General features: G+C 34.8%; 2 protein-coding genes across 2 annotated transcripts; both read right to left on the bottom strand.

Annotated features, from left to right (window-relative positions):
* Window positions 1–4,325: 4,325 nt before the first annotated feature.
* On the bottom strand, window positions 4,326–13,416 carry LOC135608737 (ethylene-responsive transcription factor ERF027-like). Its single transcript, XM_065101773.1, has 3 exons — window positions 9,995–13,416; window positions 8,679–8,698; window positions 4,326–4,717 (listed from the first exon to the last, which is right to left on the bottom strand). Exons 1-3 carry the CDS (start codon window positions 10,303–10,305, stop codon window positions 4,416–4,418), a joined length of 633 nt encoding a protein of 210 aa, XP_064957845.1. The 5' UTR covers window positions 10,306–13,416; the 3' UTR covers window positions 4,326–4,415.
* Window positions 13,417–13,535: 119 nt separating this feature from the next.
* Window positions 13,536–15,288, bottom strand: LOC103979489 (arogenate dehydratase 3-like). Its single transcript, XM_009395658.3, has one exon. It carries the CDS (start codon window positions 15,128–15,130, stop codon window positions 13,964–13,966), a length of 1,167 nt encoding a protein of 388 aa, XP_009393933.2. The 5' UTR covers window positions 15,131–15,288; the 3' UTR covers window positions 13,536–13,963.
* Window positions 15,289–22,509: the final 7,221 nt, after the last annotated feature.

The following is a 22,509-nucleotide window of genomic DNA, read 5'->3' as shown; positions in this document are numbered from 1 at the left end:
TTCTCTTCTGCAGCTTTGTCTGGAACACACTGCTAGCTATAGCTAGCAAAGCAGAATAGTTTGAAACCTAATGTTGCTGATCAACCAAAAAGAGACAACCCCTGCAATCTTTTTCCTGCGCGGATTCTACCTATCATAGTAAGAGACAAGCTACACTTTAAATTAATGTATAAAATTATGGAGTTGCGAGTGGGTCAAGCAGTGGTTTCAGACCATCTATTTTCCTCCAATGAAGAAGAATACAGCCCAATGTGCTAAATTTATTAATCCTCTATGCTGTAATTATAAAGACAAGTTTGACAAATATTGTTAAAATTTAAAGTATATCTTTCGAAATATTTTAAATTTATTATCTTATCTCTTACATAAGGTGATTAGATAAAGTTTCAAAGATAAGAGTCTTTTAGTCTAAATTGTAATTCTAGATGGCATCCATCCAAGTCGAAGTATTTAGGTCTTTGGGCTCTAAGTCCAAGAGTAACTCAAGACCTTGTAAGATTTTTTTTTTTTTTGAAGAAGAAGATAATTTTTTTTTTTTTTTTGGCTTAGTTTATTCTTCTTGTATTTGGTTTGATCTTGGGCTAGTAATATTTTGTTATTATTATATGAGAAAGGGTTGTATTAAATAGAAAATATTTTGTTATTATTATATGAGAAAGGATTGTATTAAATAGAAAGAGATGGAGGACATTAAATGCAAAACTTGAATTTGTGTTAAATAGATCTATTTCTCGTCTGTTTGAACATATTATTAGTTACAAATCAATCATACAAATTTGGATCACTTTTAATAGATTGCTCAACAAAAAAAATTATGATATCTGAAGAATGATTAGAAAAATAGTGATGTCTCAATTTTCCAATACTTTTTTAAGATTAAAAATTTATGTTTAGATCTAGATAACCCTACTTCTGATGTATGAATAAAACATTATATTATTCATGATCTTCTAAAATAATATACTTTTTTATATTATATCTATTCAAAGATGGGTTCAACAACCATCTTTAGTAGAGTTAAAAAATCTTCTTGCTTCTTAGGATTCCTTAACTCATTAAATAGTAAAAAATTCTACTAGAAGATGGAGATATTTTTTTTATAAATAATAAAAAAGATAATGATAAAGATTTAAAAAAAATTGATGATGCTAACAACAAGCTAAATGTTTCTTTGAACAATGGTATAAATCCAAAGAAGATCACATATTATAAGTGTGGTAAGTTAGGCCAAATAAAAAAAACATAAGAGAGAAAATATTACAAATAAAGAAAATTACTACAATGCTAGATTGGAGCAAATGTTTTATGATTGAAATTGTTAAAGCCATAACATCGATCAACTTTAAATATAACTAGATAGTTGATTCAGGATGTGGTAATCATCTTATTGGTAATGATATTAAATTCATTAATTTTCGTCAATATAAAGGTAATGATGTAATTATCATGATATACATTACTATTCACTAAGTGGAGAAGAAAAATATTATCATAATTTCAAATAAAGATAATGATCCTATTACAATGAAGAGTGTGTATCATATTCCAAGTATGAAGAAAAATCTATTTTCTATTGCAAATACAATTGATACTGAAAATTATATTTTTTTTTGTCCTATTGAGATCAAGTTTCTTTGCAATATAAAAGAATTAAATACAGATCTAATCCATACTTATAAAAAGGTCAAAATTTTATATATTTTATCAGCATCTAACTCTTATGTTAATAAGATGAGTACTGATGTATCAATCTTGCATGCTAGAATTAGTCATATAATTTTTTTTAATTAAATATTCTGATGCAGAAAAGTCTAATTAATAGTCTTTCCAATCTTACTACTTTTATTTATGAAGGTTGTCAATATAGCAAAACATACATGCAAGCTTTTGATAGATCACTTTCGAGGCATAAATTTCCCTTAAGAGTTTATTCATAATAATCTAATAGGCCTTAAACTCTATCTTATTCAGGTTCTCATTATACTCTTACTCTTCTCTGTATTGATGATTTTACAAGATTACTTAGGTCTACTTTATGATTAAAAAAATCAAAATATTTTTAGAATTTTAAGAGTTTAAGTTAATAGTTGAAAGTGTTCCTGAAAATAAAATTAAAAGGTTATAAGATCACTTTTGATAGATTCTTCTTCTTTTGCAAAGAGCATGAAGAGGAAACTCATTTGTGCAAATACACCACAACAAAATGGCATGATAGAACAGAAGATTCGACATTGCATGGAGACTTATAAGTATTAGCTTCATACAAAAAATTTAGTTAAAACCTTATGGACATAAGGTTTGATATATATAATTTATATTATTAATTGAACTCTTCTTAGTCCAAGTAATCAGAAATCTCCATATGAGCTCATATTTAGTAATAAACCAAATAATAAATATTTTAAAGTATTTAGTCCTTCATGCTATATTCACGTACCAAATTCAAAGAGAAATAAGCTTGATGCTAAATAAAGAAATGCATCTTTATTAGCTTTGATGAAAGAAAAAAGTTAAAAATACATGGATCTGCAAACACATAAGTATATGATATCTTGAGATATTATGTTTCATACAGTTTCTTCTTATTATCCTACATAAATATTTTTTAAAAAAATATCAATTATAATAGTAAAAGTCATATATGTTCAAAACTTGTGATTGAGTTTTCTTTATCATTTAGTTCTCCTATTGATCTTGGCTTATCTATCTCCTCATCTGTATCTATTCTTATTATTTTTTATCACTAATAATAGAGCAAAGTGATAGAGAAAATAATAATATTTATGTAAAAGAAATTTTCAAGAAAGAGATGATAAAAAAGAACAATTATCAAACCAGCATATTAAAAAATATAGATAATGTAAACATGTTATTGTTTTTATTCTGAATCAATTGATAATCTTGAGCTTACTTATTTTAATAAAACCAAAAGTGTTAAGGAATGAGAGGATACCATAGATGATGAAATAAAGACTTTTCATAAAAATAAAATTTGAGATTTTGTATCAAAGCCTAAAAATATAGATCTAATTGCTTACAAATAAATCTACAAAATGAAATGCAAGTGATCTTAGCATATCTTTTCAAATGTAAGTGGTCTATAGTATTTCAGCATCCAGCACCTTTTTTGTCACTCCTTTTTTTTAATAGCTTTAAAATTCTGAGATTCATAAGTAAAGAAAATAATTTCAAATTATTCATAAAATTCTGCTAAAGAACACAATTTTAATATCTCATATTTTACTTAAGGACTACATATAATTATAAATTTTATGAAGGATTAATTTATAAAAATTAGAGTCTTTGAGGGATTTTTATACCAGAAGGAATTCTAAGAGTTTCTTAGGTAGTATAGCCTGTAAATATATAGTTGCATAGGCTATCTTTATATCCTAGAGAGAAACTCACATGTTGAAGGATTTCGCACTAAGACCCGAGAACAATAGCAGGGGATCAAGATCATATTCCCCAAGATTATTTTTATGTATATTCTTGACTTCTTAAAATTTTTATCAATCCCAAAATAAATAAATCATCTATCTATCATCTGATCTTCATCTTGAAAATATATTAGTTGATCCACAAAATTCTTTTAACGGTCCATGATTTGATAATCTATGTATATTCATATATCATGATTCAGATTTCTTTGAGAATTTTATATTAAGTGTCTGATTTGGATCTTATAGGACGTGCGGCTACAAGCACGTTATGTCAAATAATTTGGCTTCAAAAAATTTTAGTAGATCTTCGAGAAAAGAAAGATGAACTAACTAAAATATACTATGACAATAAGTCTACTATTGTAATAACTAAAATCCTTATCTTTCATAGGCACACTAAACACATCAAAGTTTGACATTATTTCATTCATAAATTATTTGATAAAGAAGAAATTCAAAAGAACTACTATAGAACCGAAAAACAGTTTATCGACATCTTTACTAAAGCCTTAGCAAAAGAAAATTTTTATTTTTTTGAAAATAAATTTAAGTTACAACTATTTTAAATTTAAAAAGTTTAATAAAATTAATTTAAATAATTAGGATCACAAGATAAGGATTTAGATTAGATATAAATATATGAGGATTTGGGTTAACTGCGCTTGCAACCTTGTAAGTATTTTTTTAATACTATAAATACATGCTTCTACTGTCTTCGTGCCAGACTCATCCATGGAATGAGTACTCCTCATTTCTTCTGCACGAGAGAGAGAGAGAGAGAGAGAGAGAGAGAGAGAAAACGATCAATTATTTATTAATATTTTTTGTCAAATACCAAATATTAGTGACATGAGAGAAAACTGAAGGAAAGTGAAAGTGATGCTCAGGATTCATTCCACTGATTCCACAAAACTCGGTATTTGTCACGCCTATGGTAACTGAAGACGCTAAACTGGACGCTTCTTATGCGGACTATTGATAGCTCCACAGGCTCTCCCATTCTAAGACCTCCGGCGAGTGGTGCGCGCTCCATGCTGGTGGGCTCAAAAGCATTCCCTCTGCCATGTTCACCAGCAACTGCGGCATATTGAACATTGACTCATCGTCAACGAACTCGCTGGCATCGTTCCCCAGCCCATGCAATGCTACAGCCTCGCTGGTCTCGACCCTGGCCTTCCCCAGCAACGACGCAGCCGCATCCTTGGCTGCCGCGTGGATGGCGGCCGGGGACGCCGTGGTTGGGGCGGGGCGCGACGCAACCTCGCCCGGGAAGTCTCAGCGCCGCGCAGCGCGTAGGCTGTTATAAATTGTTCAAATTAAAAAGAAAAAAAAGAATTTCTTTTCAAAAGATTTATTTGAAAAGGTGTTTTTTTATTTTTTTTTTGTAGTTATTTTTCAAAGTCTTTTGAGAAAATAGTTAATTTTCAAAGATCGTATCTTTTGAGAAAATACCTATAAATAGGTATTTAAGGGTAAATTACAAAGAGAATTCTTTCATGCTCTTCTTCTTTACTCTCCAAGTGATTGAGTTAGATATTCTCTAATTCCTCTCTGAAGATTTAGATATTCTCTAATTACTCTCTGAAGATTCTTTATTGTTTGTTCAATACAGATCTTCTAAAGGCTTGTCATATCCACTAAAACTATTTGCATGAAACCCATAGCAATCTTATTGAGAAGAGGGTACAAATATCATTTTTAGGAAAGTGTTTATACACGTTTCAAGCCTAAATATCTTTCCTAAAATATTCTTGATCTTGTGTTTGTTATTTGTTTCCATAGTGTTTTTTATCCTCTTCTTTGTCGCATCTTTTTCCAAACAATCTAAAAACGATAGTTTGTGAGTTTATACAAATTCACTATGGAGGCTACAAATACCATCAAATTATTGAATCAAGATTTTGTTCGTTTGGATCGTTTTAATGGAACGAATTTTACCCGTTGGCAAGACAAGATGAAGTTCATGTTGACTGCTTTGAAGATCTTCTATGTGCTTGATCCAAATCTTCAACCAATTCCTGATCCAACCGACGATGACACCGATGAAATCAAGGCTGAACAAAAGAAAAGAAATGAAGATGAAGTCATGTGTAGAGGACACATTCTCAATGCTCTTTCGAACCGGCTTTATGATCTTTATACGGTGGAACCATCTGCAAAAGCAATTTGGAATGGTTTGGAATTCAAGTATCATGCCGAGGAAGAAGGTACAAAAAAAAATTTAATTTCTAAATATTTTGATTACAAGTTTGTGGATGGCAAGTCAATCTTGGCACAAGTGCATGAGTTGCAGGTCATTGTTAATCAATTGAAGGCTGAAAAAATTGAACTTCCTGAACCTTTTCAAGTAGGGGCTGTAATAGCCAAGTTGCCTTCATCTTGGAAAGGGTATAGGAAGAATATTTTGCATGACTCCAAGGATATCACGTTGGAGCAAATTCAAAAACATCTTCGAATCGAGGAGGAATCGAGGATGAGAGACAAGAGTGAGAACTCTTTTTGTAATATAAAAGCAAATGTTATGAATCAGCCTAAGAATTCCAACAAAAGCAAACAAAACAAGGAGAATCATTTTGGCCCCAAAAGGGATCAAAGAAAATTTAAGAAGCCAAACAGTGGAGGCTGTTTTGTTTGTGAAAAAACTGGTCATTTTGCTAGGGATTGCAGATTTAAAAAAGGCCAGAAACCAAAAGTCAACTCCGTTGAGGGAGATGATAATATAATCGCTACGGTGAGTGAAGTGAATGCCATATTTAGCAAGGTTTCTAGTTGGTGGTACGATACTTGTGCTACCGTCCATGTTTGCTATGATAAGGGACTCTTCAAGACTTACAAAGAAGTCACAAAAGGGCAAGAGATTCAAATGGGAAATGAAATTCGTTCTAAGGTGATTGGCAAGGGAAATGTGGAACTCACTTTCACTTCAGGTAAGAAAGTCACTCTTACTAATGTTCTTCATGTACCGGATATGAGTAGAAATTTAGTGAGTGGGAATCTCCTTGGCAAACTTGGAATTAAATCTGTATTTGAATCTGGGAAGTTAATTCTATCCCGTAATGGAACTTTTGTTGGAAAAGGCTATTCCGCTAAGGGAATGGTCAAATTATCTATTGTTGATAATGATTCTAAAGTTAATAAAGATGTTGCTTCTATTTATATTGTTGATTCTTATTCATTATGGCATGATAGATTAGCACATATTAGCATGATTAGAAGAATGGTTAAGTGTGGCTTAATAAATTATCATTTTGATGATCTTAATAAATATGAAATTTGTGTTAAATCAAAGATGATGAAGAAACCCTTCAAAAGTATTGAAAGATATATTAATTTGTTAGATTTAATACATTCTGATATATGTGAATTAAATAGCATATTAACGAGAGGAGGTAATAGATATTTTATTACTTTTATAGATGATATGTCTAGATTCACATATTAAAAATGATGCTTTTAATGCTTTTAAGGCATATAAAGCAGAAGTTGAAAATCAATTGGGGAAGAAAATTAAAACTTTAAGAAGTGATAGAGGAGGAGAATACTTTCCTAATGAATTTAACTTGTTTTGTGAACAACATGGCATAATTCATGAATGTTCAGCACCTAGAACACCTGAGCAAAATGGATTAGCAGAAAGAAAAAATAGAACTTATCTAGAGATGATTAATGCTATGTTGTTGCATGCTAAATTATCTTATAATTTGTGGGGAGAAGTTTTATTGGCTGCATGTCATATCTTAAATAGAATTCTCTCTAAAAAGAATAAGATCTCTCCATATGAGTTATGGAAAGGAAGACAACCTAACGAGTTCTTTGAACATTTATTGACTTCTAGTAATAATGTTCATCCTCCAACTAGTGAAGAGTCACTAGTGAAGAAATCTCAAAAGGTTGGTGAGCAATCTAAAATCCCTTTGATTGGACATCAATCAAGTTCACAAGAGGTTGGAGAGCAATCTTATGAATTAAGGAGAAGTACTCGTATACGAAAAGCAAAAACATTAAGATTGGATGAGATTGATTCTCAAAGTATTTCTTTTTACCTTGTAGAAGGAACTAATGAGAGAGTATTAAAAACAATTCCTCTTGTTTTACAAGTGGAAGATGATCCTAAAACATTTAAAGAAGCTATGGCTTCTCGTGATGCTGCTTTTTGGAAAGATGCTATTAATGATGAGATGGATTCTATTATGTCAAACTATACTTGGGAACTTATCGATTTACCTTTTGCCTCAAAACCTATTAGTTGTAGATGGATATTTTGTAGGAAGTATCATACAAATGATACTCTCCAAACGTTCAAAGCAAGGTTAGTTGCTAAAGGATTTCGACAAAAGGAAGGAATAAATTATTTTGACACATGCTCCTATGGCTAGGATCACATTTATTAGAATTATTTTTGCTTTAGCATCAATTTTTTATCTTTATGTTCATCAAATGGATGTCAAAATGACATTTCTAAATAGAGACCTCGATGAGGAGGTATATATGGAACAACCCGAAGGTTTTGTTCTACCGGGAAATGAACATAAAGTGTATGAACTTATTAAGTCATTGTATGGTTTAAAGCAAGCTCAAAACAATGGCATGAGAAATTTGATGCAATAATTCTTTCTAATGGATTTATTCATAATATTACAGATAAATGTGTTTATCTCAAAACTTGTGATAACTATATGGTGATTGTTTGCCTTTATGTTGATGATATGCTAATAGTGAGCAACAACATGAAAGGTATTGTAGAAACAAAGAGGTTTCTATCTTCAACATGAAAGATCTTGGGCAAGTTGATAATATACTAGGTATCAAGGTAAAAAGAAATAGTGGGGGATATGTTTTGAGTCAAACTCATTACATAGAGAAAGTATTGGAGAAATTCAGTCACTTAAAAATCAAAGAAGCAAATACCTCATTTGACCCAAGTATCAAATTAGTCAAGAATGTTGGAAGAACAATGGCTCAATTAGAATATTCAAGTGCTATAGGAAGTCTTATGTATGCAACGCAATGCACAAGACCTGATATAGCATTTGTAGTTAGTAAATTGAGTAGATTTACTAGCAATCCAAATGTAGATCATTGGAAGGCTATTGAAAAAGTTCTTGGGTACCTTAAACGAACCAAAGATTATGGCCTACAATACTCAAAATTTCCTGCTATTTTAGAAGGATATACTGACGCAAGTTGGATATCGAGTTTTAGAGATAACAAATCCACTACTGGTTGGGTGTTCACCTTGGGAGGTGGCGCTGTTTCTTGGAAGAGCAAGAAACAAATGTGTATAACTCACTCAACTATGGAATCAGAATTTATTGCTCTAGCAGATGAAGGAAAAGAGGCTGAATGGTTGAGGGACTTTCTATTAGAAATTCCATTGACTTCTAAAAGTGTGAATTCAATTTCTATACTTTGTGATAGTCAAGCCACTTTAGCTCGTGCGTATAGTGAAATATATAATGGAAAGTCAAGACATATAAGTCTTAAACATGATTATGTGAGGAAATTAATCAAGAGTGGGATTATTTCACTCACATTTGTGAAAACAAGTGAGAATTTGGCTGATCCATTCACCAAACCTCTTACAAGAGAAGTTGTAAGATCAACATCAAAATGGATGGGGCTAAAACTCCTTGAATAAAAGATCCACCAATGATAGCAACCCTACTCAACATTATGAAATGAGTAATGAAGAGTTCAAAGGGTAAGAACAAGTCATTGATATGTGGAGTGGTTCAGCACTTTGAAATATTTTATGAGTCCCATCTAAAGATGTTAAAGTACTGGTTGTCACCGAATGAGGGTTGAGTTAATTATACTCTTAATAAAGTTCAGTCAAGTTAGGACAAGTATCTCAAAGAGTGACAAAGATACTATAAGAACTTCACCTATATGAACTTAGAAGTGGTGCCGCTTCGATTGAGAGTTGAAGTTTCTCTCATAAAAGTTCATAAACTTGGATGAGCCCAAGGCCATATTAGGGCTAAGCGAGATTTTATGAGGAATACAAGAATGTTGTATTTATGTGTGTGATATCACTAGTGTTATCATGAGGAAAAACAAATTCAAAGCTTTTATGCTATTTTGGATTTCAACTTCACTTTGTGATGCTTACACTAAGGTAATATTCAAATCGAAAGATATATTATTTTATTCATAAATACTATTTAATCACTTGGAGAAAATTTTAAATTTGAACAAGTGGGGGATTGTTATAAATTGTTCAAATTAAAAAGAAAAAAAATCTTTTCAAAAGATTTATTTGAAAAGGTGTTTTCTTATTTTTTTGGTAGTTATTTTTCAAAGGTAGTGTCTTTTGAGAAAATAGTTAATTTTCAAAGGTTGTATCTTTTGAGAAAATATATATAAATAGGTATTTGAGGGTAAATTACAAAGAAAACTCTTTCATGCTCTTCTTCTTTACTCTCCAAGTGATTGAGTTAGACATTCTATAATTCCTCTCTGAAGATTCTTTATTGTTTGCTCAATACAGATCTTCTAAAGGCTTATCATATCCACTAAAACTATTTGCATCAAACTCATAGTAATCTTACTGTGAAGAGGGTGCAAATATCGTTTTTAGGAAAGTGTTTATACACGTTTCAAGCCTAAATATCTTTCCTAAAGTATTCTTGATCTTGTGTTTGTTATTTGTTTCCATAGTGTTTTTTATCCTCTTCTTTGTCGTATCTTTTTCCCAACATAGGCGGCGACGTCGTAGGCCACGGCCGCCCGTCGGGTATGCGCCGAGCCAGATTCGGCTCTCCTTCCGCGGCTCGCGGATCTCCGTCACCCACTTACCGTAGCGGCACCGAACTCCGTGGTAGGTCGGGTGCTTCCCGTAGGCCGCTCGTTTTGCCCCCATGACTACCTAAGTGCTGTCGATTGGGAATTTAATGGATTGGGTTTGGTGACTTCAATGGCGATGGAGGAGGAGAAGGAAAAGGAGGATGAGATCCGTGAATTAGGTCTATAAGAATACTGAAAGCGTGGGGAATGTTAATGTGTGTAGGAGGAAGAAGAAGAAGACACTATTTAAACCAGTAGCTGGATTGGCAGTCAGAGTCGCAGCAAAACCTACACGCTTGTTTCCACAAAGATATACTTCACTGTTCATCAGTTTAAACATGCAGTGCTACCTCATCGTCTTCTTGAATCCACATGATCCAAAACTTGACCATATCTTTACACACCTAAACGCCAAAACGAAGAAGACAATGGGTGCGGTTACACGACAATTTTCCACGTGAGTATATAATACCGAGTGGGAGTGGGACTTATTACTCGCTATTGTCATGCAGTGCCACTTGGTGTGCATATATGCACCTTCGTGTATCCATGTCTAGCTCTCCCGTGCAATTTGTGTGTGGGATCAGACAAAACCTTGTCACCCTACTTCAAGTTCATTGCCTTTAACTTAAGCATCGAGCCGGTTTTAAGCTCACAGATAAACCTTGCATCTACCAATTATTTTATCCCATCTTCTTAGTTTTGTTAACAATGGTGCATTCTTCTACTTTTCATCATGCGACATGTTATCGTGGTTCATCACCGAAAGACTCACGGGATGCGGCTTCAGGCATTTGTTTGCAACGAAAGGAACACGAAGGATCAATCTCGTTTGTTTATATTTTGCCGTAAGTGGAGACAAATACATTAAGAACGACCTGTTCTCTCAATCATAATGGAATTTGATGGTATCGAAACATCCCCATTACAGTTGTTCAATGGCATCTTACTTGGGTTCCAAAAGCTATGTATGACAAGGGCTGACGGTGATTGATTAACTAATGTACTTGGGATAACACTGTACTATGCGTTTTTGACGTTACATGCATTCATGCAATAATGTATGTTTGAGATAACACAAACAGCACCTAGATCGATCTTTTAGTTCTTGCAATCTATCTACCAACAGTTCCGTGGTGAAAGGACTGAGGGGGGAAATGGTGAACGGAAGAGTTGTTCAGAGATGTTACAGCTGCTTAAACTACAACTCCTCCATTCTCCATCCATGCGTCAGTGGCAATATGGGTTGCATGATCCTGCCCGAGAAATCAACAACCCATTTAACTCCATTTTCTTACGGGCCAGGATGTTGGGCTTAAATGGGCCTAAATAGATCCAAAATTTTCCTTCTACCCTCATTGTTAGGTTTACCCACTTCTCGACCATGCCGGGCATATGGAGATAGCATGTTTGAACTTTTATCAGATAGCATGGTGTCCTAGGTGTATCTTGAACTAACCAGTATTTTAAGTTATCTAGCAGATAAGATTTTCTTTGATAGCTGATAAGATTTTTTAAGAAATTCCTTTACTCTGATCGAAGGAAATCCTATTATGTTAGGAAAATCTTCCCTCCTAATCTATATAAATAGTAGAGGGCAGCTTAATGCATTTAAGCTTTTTCAATTAAAGTTTTTTCAATAATTCTTCTTATCTTCTATTATTTCTTATCTTCTATTATTCTTTTGTTTCTTCAATAATTCTTCTTATCTTCTATTATTCTTTTTTGCTGGACTCTCTCCGTCCGCTGTACGATCGTTCGTTGTACGATGCGTGATGCTTTCGCTGCTACCCCAGTCGCTGTCGTACGCTGCTACCCCAGCCGCTGTCGTGACCACACTTGGCGTCGCCATCAGGTGCGACCACAACAATGAGGGCCTGTTTTGGTGTAGCCGGCTACTCACCCTCGGTAATGGATCCCTCTCCAACCCCTGTTCGCTCCTTTCCTCTTCTCCTCCATGCGGCCTTTTTCTTCACCGACGCTGCCTGCACCGACCCTAGACTCGAGTTATCCGTCGTTGTAGCATCGTCTTCATTAGGTTGTGATATGCATCAGTCGTAGCCCGCTGCCTCACTGTCAACTGTTGATCCTCAACTCATGCTAAGAGCAAATCGCTATAGATTTCTCTACCAAATCGTTGTAGCTTCCTCCTCTGCTGTAGCTTCCTCTTTTGTTACAACATTGTTATAGTTTTCTCCATTGCTATAGCTTTCTCCTTTGCTGCAGCCGTAGCAACAACAGCATCAATCCAAAATTAGTATCCCCAACTATATGAGAAAATCTTTTTGTTGAGGGAAATCCTCTATTCTGTTAAGGAAAATTCTCCCTCCTAATCTGGACATATTAATACATTTAAAGCTTCTTCAATAAAACTTCTTTAATAATTCTTTTTATCTTCTATTCTTCAATATTTATTGAAGAAACTTTATTAAAAAAGTTTAAATACATTAATATATCCCTATTTTATTTATACAGATTAAGAGGAAGGATTTCCTCAACAGAATAGAGGATTTCTCTCAACAAAGAAATTTTCTCATATAGTTGGAGAAATATTATTTGCTATCATGCCCCCACACCACAAGATTGTGCTTTTGTCAACTAATTTTTAAGATAAGAAAGATCAATAAAAAAAATAATTTTTAAAATTAGACATCACAAAGAAAATTTTAGTAAATAATTTTTCAAAAACGAAAAAAATATAAATTTCTTCACTCCCTAAGTCCCAAAATTAAAAATTAATTAATTAGTTAAGTAATTAAAAATATTACCATCCAACTAATGCAACTACCTTCATTTCTTTATAATTATCCTCATAAAGCCGACTATGACTGTTCCGTGTCGCTCAAGCCACCACCATCCCCCAACTAGCTCTTCCGCCTGTCTCCTCTTTCTCCTCCCCTCCCCCAATTCCCATTTGCTATTCCACTAGCCTCAAAATTTCCCATTTGCCAAAAAAAGAGCCCCTTTGATCCGCCGTCTGCTTAATGTCGTAATCTCATAACAGCACGTCACATGCTTCACTCCCAAGAGCTATATTCTGATCCCTAATCCTAACTCCATTTGTGTTTGGTTTCTCCTCGCTCCGCAAGATGTAATTGTTCGTGTTATGGATCGGAGCCGTCTATAAAGGCGTGTTATTCTCTTCTTGATTAACCAACAAATCAACAGAAGTAGTTGAGCTCAACCACTCCTCTCAATTTGAGGGTTCACGAATGGTTAAAGCTCAACCACCTTCTGCTACTGTCAGTAACATAACATGGATTACATAAAGCACAAAAATGTAGGAGGAAGGAGAACAACACATACTGAGGAGTAGTCATATTCCAAAACTCTTAATAAGAAAGCAAGATACTACATCTATTATTCCTTATTTGTCTTACGAATTTTCAGCTGATACATGATTCTTTAAGTACACTGCATCAAAGATGTGAACTACAATCAGAAAGACATACCTTACAAGGAAGATGCTACTTTCGTGGTGGGAACAAACGATACAACTTAGCAAGAAGCAAACTTGATTCGGCAGAGTACCTGCTTATTGATCAGTCCTCCATCAAGCTCAGGAAGATGAACGAGCAGGTGTTAACTGAAATAGCACTGGAAGGAAGGTAATCGAATTACACAACGGGAACAGGCGTATTATGTACAACCATACTGAGAAGAGGACGGGAGGGGAGAGGAGAGAAGACGCTTTCCTGTGCTGCTGCAGGTGAGGATGCGCACCGAACGCTCCGCTAGTGAAGGTCGTAGACATTAGGATCGGCGGCGTAGCATCCCAAGATCCTCACGAGTTCGGCGGTCTGCGAGATCTCGTCAATGGCCTCCATGGCCTTTGGGTCCTCCGTCGAGCCCTCGAAGTCCACGTATAGAACGTGAGGGAACGCCCGGAGCGTCCCCTTCGACTTCACGTCCAGAATAAACACCGGTGCCTTGTCCTCCTTGGAGGAGGAGTTGATCACCTCCAGCTTTGTCAGGTTGATATTCCGTCTGGAGAAGGCGGAGAGCACCTTGAGGAGGACCACCATGGAGCCGCCCCGGTGCGCGACGACCATAGAGGTTTTTAATGGGGTCTGCTTGGGGTGGACGGCCGCGCCGGCGGCGGCGAGGGATGTGGGGGCGGCGAGGAGGAGGAAGCGGGTGACGTTCCAGGATTCATCCTGGACGCCATGGGCGAGGACATCGAGGCCGTACAGGAGGGCAGCGCGGGGGGAGGCGATGGCGGCGGTGTCCAGGAGGCGGTTGGAGCGGAGCATCTCAACGGCGCCGGCAGTGTCCTCGACGGGCTCGCAGCGGTGGAGGCCGAGCTGGGCGAGGGCGCGGCCGCAGTGGGCAAGGGCCACGGGGTGACTGATGACACGGCGGACCTCGGCGGGGCTGACGCCAGGCATGGCGAGGAGGCAGTAGTTAACGAAGAGGCTGATCTCCTGGACGACGCGGAGGTCGTGCCGGAGGAGGAGATCGTAGTTGCGGAGGGCGGCGCCTTCCATGGTGCTCTCAACGGGGAGGATGGCACGGTCGGCGAGGCCGCGCTCGACGGCAGAGATGGCGTCCGCGAAGGCGCGGCAGGGGAGGGTGTCGCAGCCCAGAAGGGCGGTCTTGGCGGCGAACTCGGAGTAGGCGCCGGGGGCGCCCTGGAAGGCTACGCGGAGGCCGGCGGCGGGTTCGAAGCCGTTGATCCGGGGGTGGCCGTTGATCTTGGGGACGCCGCCGCCGTTGATGGAGGCGGCGCTAGCAGATGCGGCGGCGAAGGCGACTGCGAGGGAGGCGGATCTACGACGAGGGGAGGTCGGTGAGGCCACCGTGGAAGGGATGGTGACGAGAAGATGGCGACGGTCTCTACTCGTGGCGGAGGCGGCGGGAGAGGAGGGGTTGGGAATTTTGAGAGAGGGAGCGGAAGCCATGGTTGAGACTTGAGGGAAGGATCGGGAAATTTTGGGGGAAGTGGAAGAGCAAATGGGAAATGGAGGAAGATGAAGAAGAGGAGATAGGGCCGAGTTAGGTGGGGATGGTGGTGGCGTGAGCGACAGGCAACAGCCGTGTTTGACTTTACGTCAGCGATGGGAAGAAGAAGGTAGGAAGACACGAGGAGGATTATTAAGAAATGAAGGTGGCTGGATTAGTTGGATGGCAATATTTTAAATTCTTTATTTATTTCTTTACTTTTTTATTTTTGGGACTTTTACGGTTTCCTTTCTGTTTTTTTGAGAAATTAGTTGCTAATATTCTATTCAGACATCTAATTTTGATTTTTTTTTTCTATACTGTTTTTCGTACTTAATTCTTTCATCCCGATCATAGGGAGGGATAACCCGCGGGACCCACATATAAGACCCTTCAACACCGCTATGGTTGAAGGAGACGAGTATGACGACGCGTAGTAGTAGAAATATTCTTTAAACAAATGATAAATTTTTGGATGAATTCCTTAAAAATATTTCAAAGTTGGTAAGTTTGAGATTTTTTTAAATAGTGCTCCAATTTTGATAATTTTTTATATAATATTTTTTTAAATGATCATTTTATTTTTGTCAGCCATCGTCCTTCACTCAATCTTTGTCCACGCCTTCGTCTCGAACAATCGTCTGTTGCCCGTAACATAATTGTAGGTGAAGACGACTAGTGACAGAGGCCTCACCCTCATCAAACCCTTATAGTCGTCTCCATCGTTCGCATGATCCTCTTGTCGTCAGGGTTTGGGGATTATCCTCGCCATCGATTGTGAGCGAGGAAGAAGAGAGAACAGACCATACACCCTCATTATTAGTTGTGTTGGGGGGAGGGATGAGGATTGCATACCATCACCCATAAATCCCCTTATTGTTAACCAGAGAAAAAGGAGAAGGGCTAACCCATGCATCCTCGTTATTACCCATAGTCAACCGAGGAAGGGTGGCTCGTGCACCCTTATTGTCGACTCGAGGTGAGGGCTATACATCATTGCCCGTAGACTCCCTCGTGCCATCAATCATAGGTGAGCAAGAAGTGGGGATAGCTCGCCCAATCTCATTATCTTGATTGTGGAGGGTAGCTCACTTTCACCATAGCTCGTAGGTTCCTCTTCTCGTCAATCACAAATGAGGAAGGAGGGAGCATGACTTGCGGGCTCTATAGAGATAGGGGCGGTGCAAGGATTCGAGGTTGACGATAGATCCGACAAAGATAAATGCAAAATAGTCTTTTTACGTGATCATAGTGCTCTACAAAATTTTTTAAAAGTTGAAACACTCTAAGAAAATTTATCAAAGATTTAGGCTTACTACTGTCATTTTATTTGCATGTAGAAGAATGATTTATTAAAATCAAATCAAAATTTAAAAATAATTTTTTTTGCATCATTATTTTCTAATAAACTAGATGTTAATGTATAAACATAAATTTTACTTATTTATTCATGAAAGGGAAATAAAAAAATACCAACTATTTGATCAGGATTTTCATTATTCTTCTTATAAACTGAAATATAAAATAAAATTATCAATTACAGGTCTGACTCCACTCCTCCAGTGAATTCCGTGGTGTCAAACTTATTTGTAAGCATTATTATTCTATACTTTGATGAAAAAGAACAAACCAGAACATTTCGTTCATTGGTTTGCTATAATCTTCTCTAATGTTCCTTGCAAACCCATCTAATGGTTGTCACCTCAGCCAATCTTATGACTGAGTCGTGATTGAACTTCTCAATGCACCAATTGCGAGAAAAATAATTTATGCTAGATATGAGGCTTCGTTAATTAATTATTTTTTCCCAAAAGAAATTATATTACTTCAAAAAAATTATGGTGCAACCCAAGCTTAGCTCGTCAGACCTCAACAGTGAACACAAGTCAGGAAGGCCAGTTTTTATCGCCACTAGCAATCCATCCCATATTGTCTTAAATACATGATCAATCAGCGTGCATATTTATTATCATCTTTATATATAGGTTATTTAAAATCCATAAAAACAATCAAGGCATCAGGAAATAGTTCGATAAATGTTGGTGAGGCTCCATGGAGGTGTCTCCTCTATCTTCATTTTTTTTATCAGTCAATTCATTATCTGATTCAATCATGATAAATTAATGCCTTCCTTTACTACAACTTTAATTCCTTGAAAGGCCACAATTAGCTCATTGTAGTTGCAATTTACTTTAGGCCTCCTCTAGATGGACGTGAATTCATGAAATTTATCACATAAGATATTTGCTGAAGAGTTCGAAGAAATCCTAACCCTATTGAAAACAATATTATTATGGATTGTCCTGACCACGATTTAGAATCACCGATTTCAGTTTCGGAAATGCTAGTTTTGGTTCCGAAACTTTTAGTTCTAGTTTAGCAGGAATTATAATCAGAACCGAAATTGGAGGCTCTTATTCCGATTTTGATTTGAACTGATAATTTTTTTATTTTTAAAAAAATAATTTATAATGTAAAATTATATTTTTATTTTTAAATTAAAAAAAAATCAATGTACATCCATAATGACATAATGAATGTAAATGTGTAAAGATATAACAAACAAAAAAAACTTAATATAAAATTTAGTCACTAGTGTTGTCAATGTTAGATGTTTTGTATCGACATCCCTTTGGTTGATAGGTTCAAAGCAATGTCGTTTTCTTCACATATAATATCTTATCTTTGTTTTGTTTCTCTTACCTAATTATCGAGATAGATAGGCTTGAGCTTTCACTGATTCAAAAGTCATGCTTGATGTGATTTCATCTAGGATATGTCTTCTCATGTTAAAAGCTTACGCAATAACTATCATCATTATTAGAATCACTAGTATTTATCCTCACAATCCTCGTTAATATTGAAAATATTATTATATATCGCACTCATCATTTCATAATAGGAAACTCTATACTTAGTAATATTATCACCAAAATCAAAAAACTGTTAGATACATATAAAAGCTCGATGTTTGAGCTTGAGGATCGACTTCGTCTATTTTGACTTTATAATAATAGTGTTTTTTAGAAAAAAGATTTTACCCCTATTGCTAACTTAGATTAGTAGATTCAAAAGTTTCAAACATACCATGTACTCCTAAATTTTGAATCCCCTATTGCTAACTACGTTGATGTACATTGGTGATAAAATTAAAGATGTTAATCCATTTTTTGAATCCCCTATTGCTAACTACGTTGATGTACATGGTATGTTTGAAACTTTTGAATCTACTAACCTAAGTTAGCAATAGGGGTAAAAAAAACTTTTGAATCTACTAATCCCCTTGACCAATCTTTTAACATCTTTAATTTTATCACCAATATTAGTATCTACTCCTAAACTTTGATAATAAATGGATTAATAATCACCTAAGCCATTTAATCTAATACGAGGATTAAAAAACGCATGCAACTAAATAAATCAATGAAATTAAAAAATAATTTATCCATTTTAATTTTATAGTCATTATTGTCATTTGTATATTATCACATTCAGATTCTTCTAATGCACCATACAAACATTAAAAAAAAGTACAATATGATAATAAACATCAAATAAAGTATATACTACATTGTTAAAAAAATTTAAAATTCTTTCACATACATTCCAATAATGTGGATATAAACGAATATACCTAATATTATTTGTAATAAAGTGCATAATAATTCTTTATATTCAAAACAAACTTTAAGCAATTTATATGTAGAATTTCATCATATAGGAATATCCCTAGAAAACTTTTTGAGCTTTTTACCATTTGATTTGTAAAATCTGTCTTATTCTTTCATTACTTATGGATATCCCATAAGAATGAAATAGCTTACTTAATAGGAGAGAAAAAGTTTCAAGAGATCTAAGTCCATCTTGTAAATTTAAAACATGCCAAGCACATCTAACATAAAAAAAAAAACTACCAAAAGTAGGTTGACAAATTTCTTGTAATTTCATAATATAAGTAGTATTTATTGATGCATTATTAACATCAATAGAAAAAAAATTTAAAAAACAAATAATATTCCTCTAAAATTATTTTTATTATTATATAAATATTATCGATTGTTTGCCATTCATTGAAAACTTTAAAAGTAATAATATATTTTTGTATGGTCTAATCACTATCTATTCAATAATAAGTGACTCCTATACAAGAGTGTATTTGCCAATGATCATTCCAAATATAAGAACAAATGAATGTTGGATTATATGATCCTATCTAATTAGCTAAGATGTAATATATATATACTTGAATTCTGATTATAATTATTAACTAATAAAAAAGAAGTTCAATTATAGTAGGATTCCTTACGAGATAGCTTTATGGGAGAGATTCTCCTAATTATTATCTTAGACTATTTGCTCTCACCTATAAAAAGATGAGACCTCGAAACACCAATCATTGAAATTATAAATTTATTCTCAATCTTTCTTAGTCCCTAAATCGAAGAACATGATTCCTAGTGGTTGCATGACATACAAGAACAACCGCAATGACCATGTGGGGTCACCAGACATGTGAGCACAATCACATGCCACGACGATCGTATGGGGTCATCAGTCCGCACATGTGAACAATCACATAGTGAAACGATGATCAACGATGCTAGGTCAATGGCACATGGTCGTGGAGGTATTATACCAGTGAGGAACCCATGCATTATGAGAATAGCCCTACGTGGGTGGGGTGGCATGATACAATAGCATGATGCGACGACTGGTGAGGTCGTTGGTCTAAGAGTATTTTCAATAGTGCAACAGTCATAGGTGGGGCTCAATAGAGGTGTCTCCATGGAATTATTATATAAAATATAATATAAATTATATTTTATATTATTATATTGGTCTTATGGTCATCAAAATGGTCTAGATTAATAACTTATAAAATTAAATTAAAAAATAATCTAAAATAATATTAAAAATAATAATATCCATACGACACATAATTAGGAGATTTAGATAATTTCAAAGGAGAACTTATTTTCAATAATTATGTAATGGGATAAGATAATATTGTTTTAGATATTTTTATAGTTTAGGATTATATATCTAAAGGTAGCAATATCATTCCATAATGATGGTATTAGTCCTCCATAAATAATTTTGAGTGAATATTGAATATATCTATACTTCACCCCAAAGGTGAAATATGTTTTGTATGTTATTTCATAGATAATTAAAGATCCTATAAGTTCTTCAAGAAAAAGATAGTTTAAGTCTTTAGCTTCTCATATTGTTATTACCTTTGGATCCCAACTTTTTAGAAGAGATCTCACTCACCAATTCAAAATTAGTATAATTTTTACTAAGAGCTTTTAATCTATTGATAATATCCGTAAAATAGATGTATATGTCACTAATAAATTCACTTGATTTTATTTTAAATAACTCATAATTATGAATAAGAAGATTAATTTTTGATTATTTTACTCTACTTGTGCCTTCGTGTGTGTCATATATCATATATAGTGTCACAAGTAAAAACTCAATTGAATTTATTTTTATCTAAAATATAAAATAAAGTATTAATAGCCTTTAACAAATATTCTCTTTTCGAAATTATTCTATTAGAATATTTTTTGAAAACCAATCTCAATAATATCTTATAAATCAAAATCCATAGAAAGTAAGAAAACTCTTATTCTAGTTTTCCAATAAGTATAGTTTTCCATTAAATATAGTAGGATGAGTGATAGAGTATCCCTCTTGATTACTTGAAACTATTATTTATTCTCTCTTAGGTGTTAATCCAAATAAGATAACCTCACTCTCATACCAATTCTTAGGATCTTAATGACACTAAGAGGAGAGAGTGAATTAGCGCTATAGCAAATCTTAATCGACTTTAAAACTCGATCACAAAATTTGTATCAGAAATATAATTAACCAAATATTGAGTGTGAGTAAGGGTTGCGAGTAAAATGAATGATAATAAGTAAGCAATCATAAACAAAAGTCACAAGCAAGAGAAGGAATGCAAACCGATTTATAGTGGTTTGATCTTTCCGACCTACGTCGACTCCTGATTTTTCTTCCCTCGAGACCATTAGCTTTTACTACTGATATTCTTTCTAATCGACAAAGATCAACTATTATTATAACTTTTTTTCTATTTGCAAGCTTAAAAGAGAACCTTCACACTCACCCTTTTATAAGAGATCTCTCACCTCCTACAACTTAGTATCACAACTAAACTCAAGAGGAACGAAGAGACTTAAACAATACTTAAAGAAAAAGTTATAATACTTCACAAATTTAGGAATAGATGCTCCATCAACTAAGCATAAGTAGGGTATTTATAGGCCCTAAAAGCTTTCAGAACAGAGTCAATAATTCAAAATCTCAAAAATTTTGGGATACGAGCGATATTATCGCCACAACTTTTGATGTCATACTACTGGACTTCGACGATACTACCATTATAAAATTTCAATTCTAGATGGTACCACCATTCCCTTAGGTTGATAAGCACAACAGTGTTTGTCGACTGACTTAAGCAGTATTACTGCTTGAGCCTGATGGTACCATCGCCTAAGCCTATTTTAGGACATCAATTTGGCCTTCTAACGGGCCCAATTTGACCCGGATTCAAGCCTAATGGCTTTCTTGATAAGTTGACATTGTTTCGGCCCGATACTAACTCAAATTGACCCAAAATGATCTTAATCAAGATTTTGACAAATCAACCATATATTCGACATATTTATGAAGCTTTTGACATATTATACACAGCATGTCATCCGATCTTCCAGCACTTCATTTAAACCTCTAGTACATCATTCTTTCCTTCAACATATTGTATATTCCACTAACATGTCGACTTTCTCATGAATGGCATAATATCTTATCCTTACGACACGATGCCTGAACCTATAGCACGAAGTCCGATCTCTGGCATGTCGACCAATCATTCAACTTGATGTTCAATTTTCAACAAGAAAATTTCTTAGTATAACGTCTGACTTTCCTACTCGATAATTGGCCCTTTAGTGGTCTAAGTCCGTGATAAAAAAAATTTTGTATGTCACTATCTCAAAAGCATATTAGTTTAATAAACTCATTAATTGATTTTATCATCAGAATCCAAGATTTAACATGGAAAAGGAGAAAGGTTGTACAGGGCTATTGATATTCAATCATTCGAAGTAAGATCGGTGGTAAAACCTAATGGCCTTAAAGAAAGAGGAATCAGGAGTGAACGTAGGTAAGAAAGATCAAACCACTATAAATTGATTTGCATTCATTCTCTTACTTGTGATTTTTTATCTTACTTATTTTCATTCACCTTACTTGAAATTTTTGCTCACATTCAACATTTGGTTAATTGTATTGTCAAAACATGTTA

Source organism: Musa acuminata, chromosome BXJ2-4, assembly GCF_036884655.1.
Source record: "Musa acuminata AAA Group cultivar baxijiao chromosome BXJ2-4, Cavendish_Baxijiao_AAA, whole genome shotgun sequence".
Lineage (NCBI taxonomy): Eukaryota > Viridiplantae > Streptophyta > Magnoliopsida > Zingiberales > Musaceae > Musa > Musa acuminata.
Note: the sequence above shows the minus strand (reverse complement) of the source record. Positions and strands in the feature narration are given on the sequence as shown.

Coding starts and splice junctions, on each gene's coding strand:
- LOC135608737 (XM_065101773.1), bottom strand. CDS start 10,305: ATGGGGGCAAAACGAGCGGCCTACGGGAAGCACCCGACCTACCACGGA. Junction 8,699..9,994: donor ATATTTGCACCCTCTTCACA/GTAAGATTACTA, acceptor TGCTCTTCCAAG/AAACAGCGCCACCTCCCAAG. Junction 4,718..8,678: donor AAACAGCGCCACCTCCCAAG/GTGAACACCCAA, acceptor CGCGGCGCTGAG/ACTTCCCGGGCGAGGTTGCG.
- LOC103979489 (XM_009395658.3), bottom strand. CDS start 15,130: ATGGCTTCCGCTCCCTCTCTCAAAATTCCCAACCCCTCCTCTCCCGCC.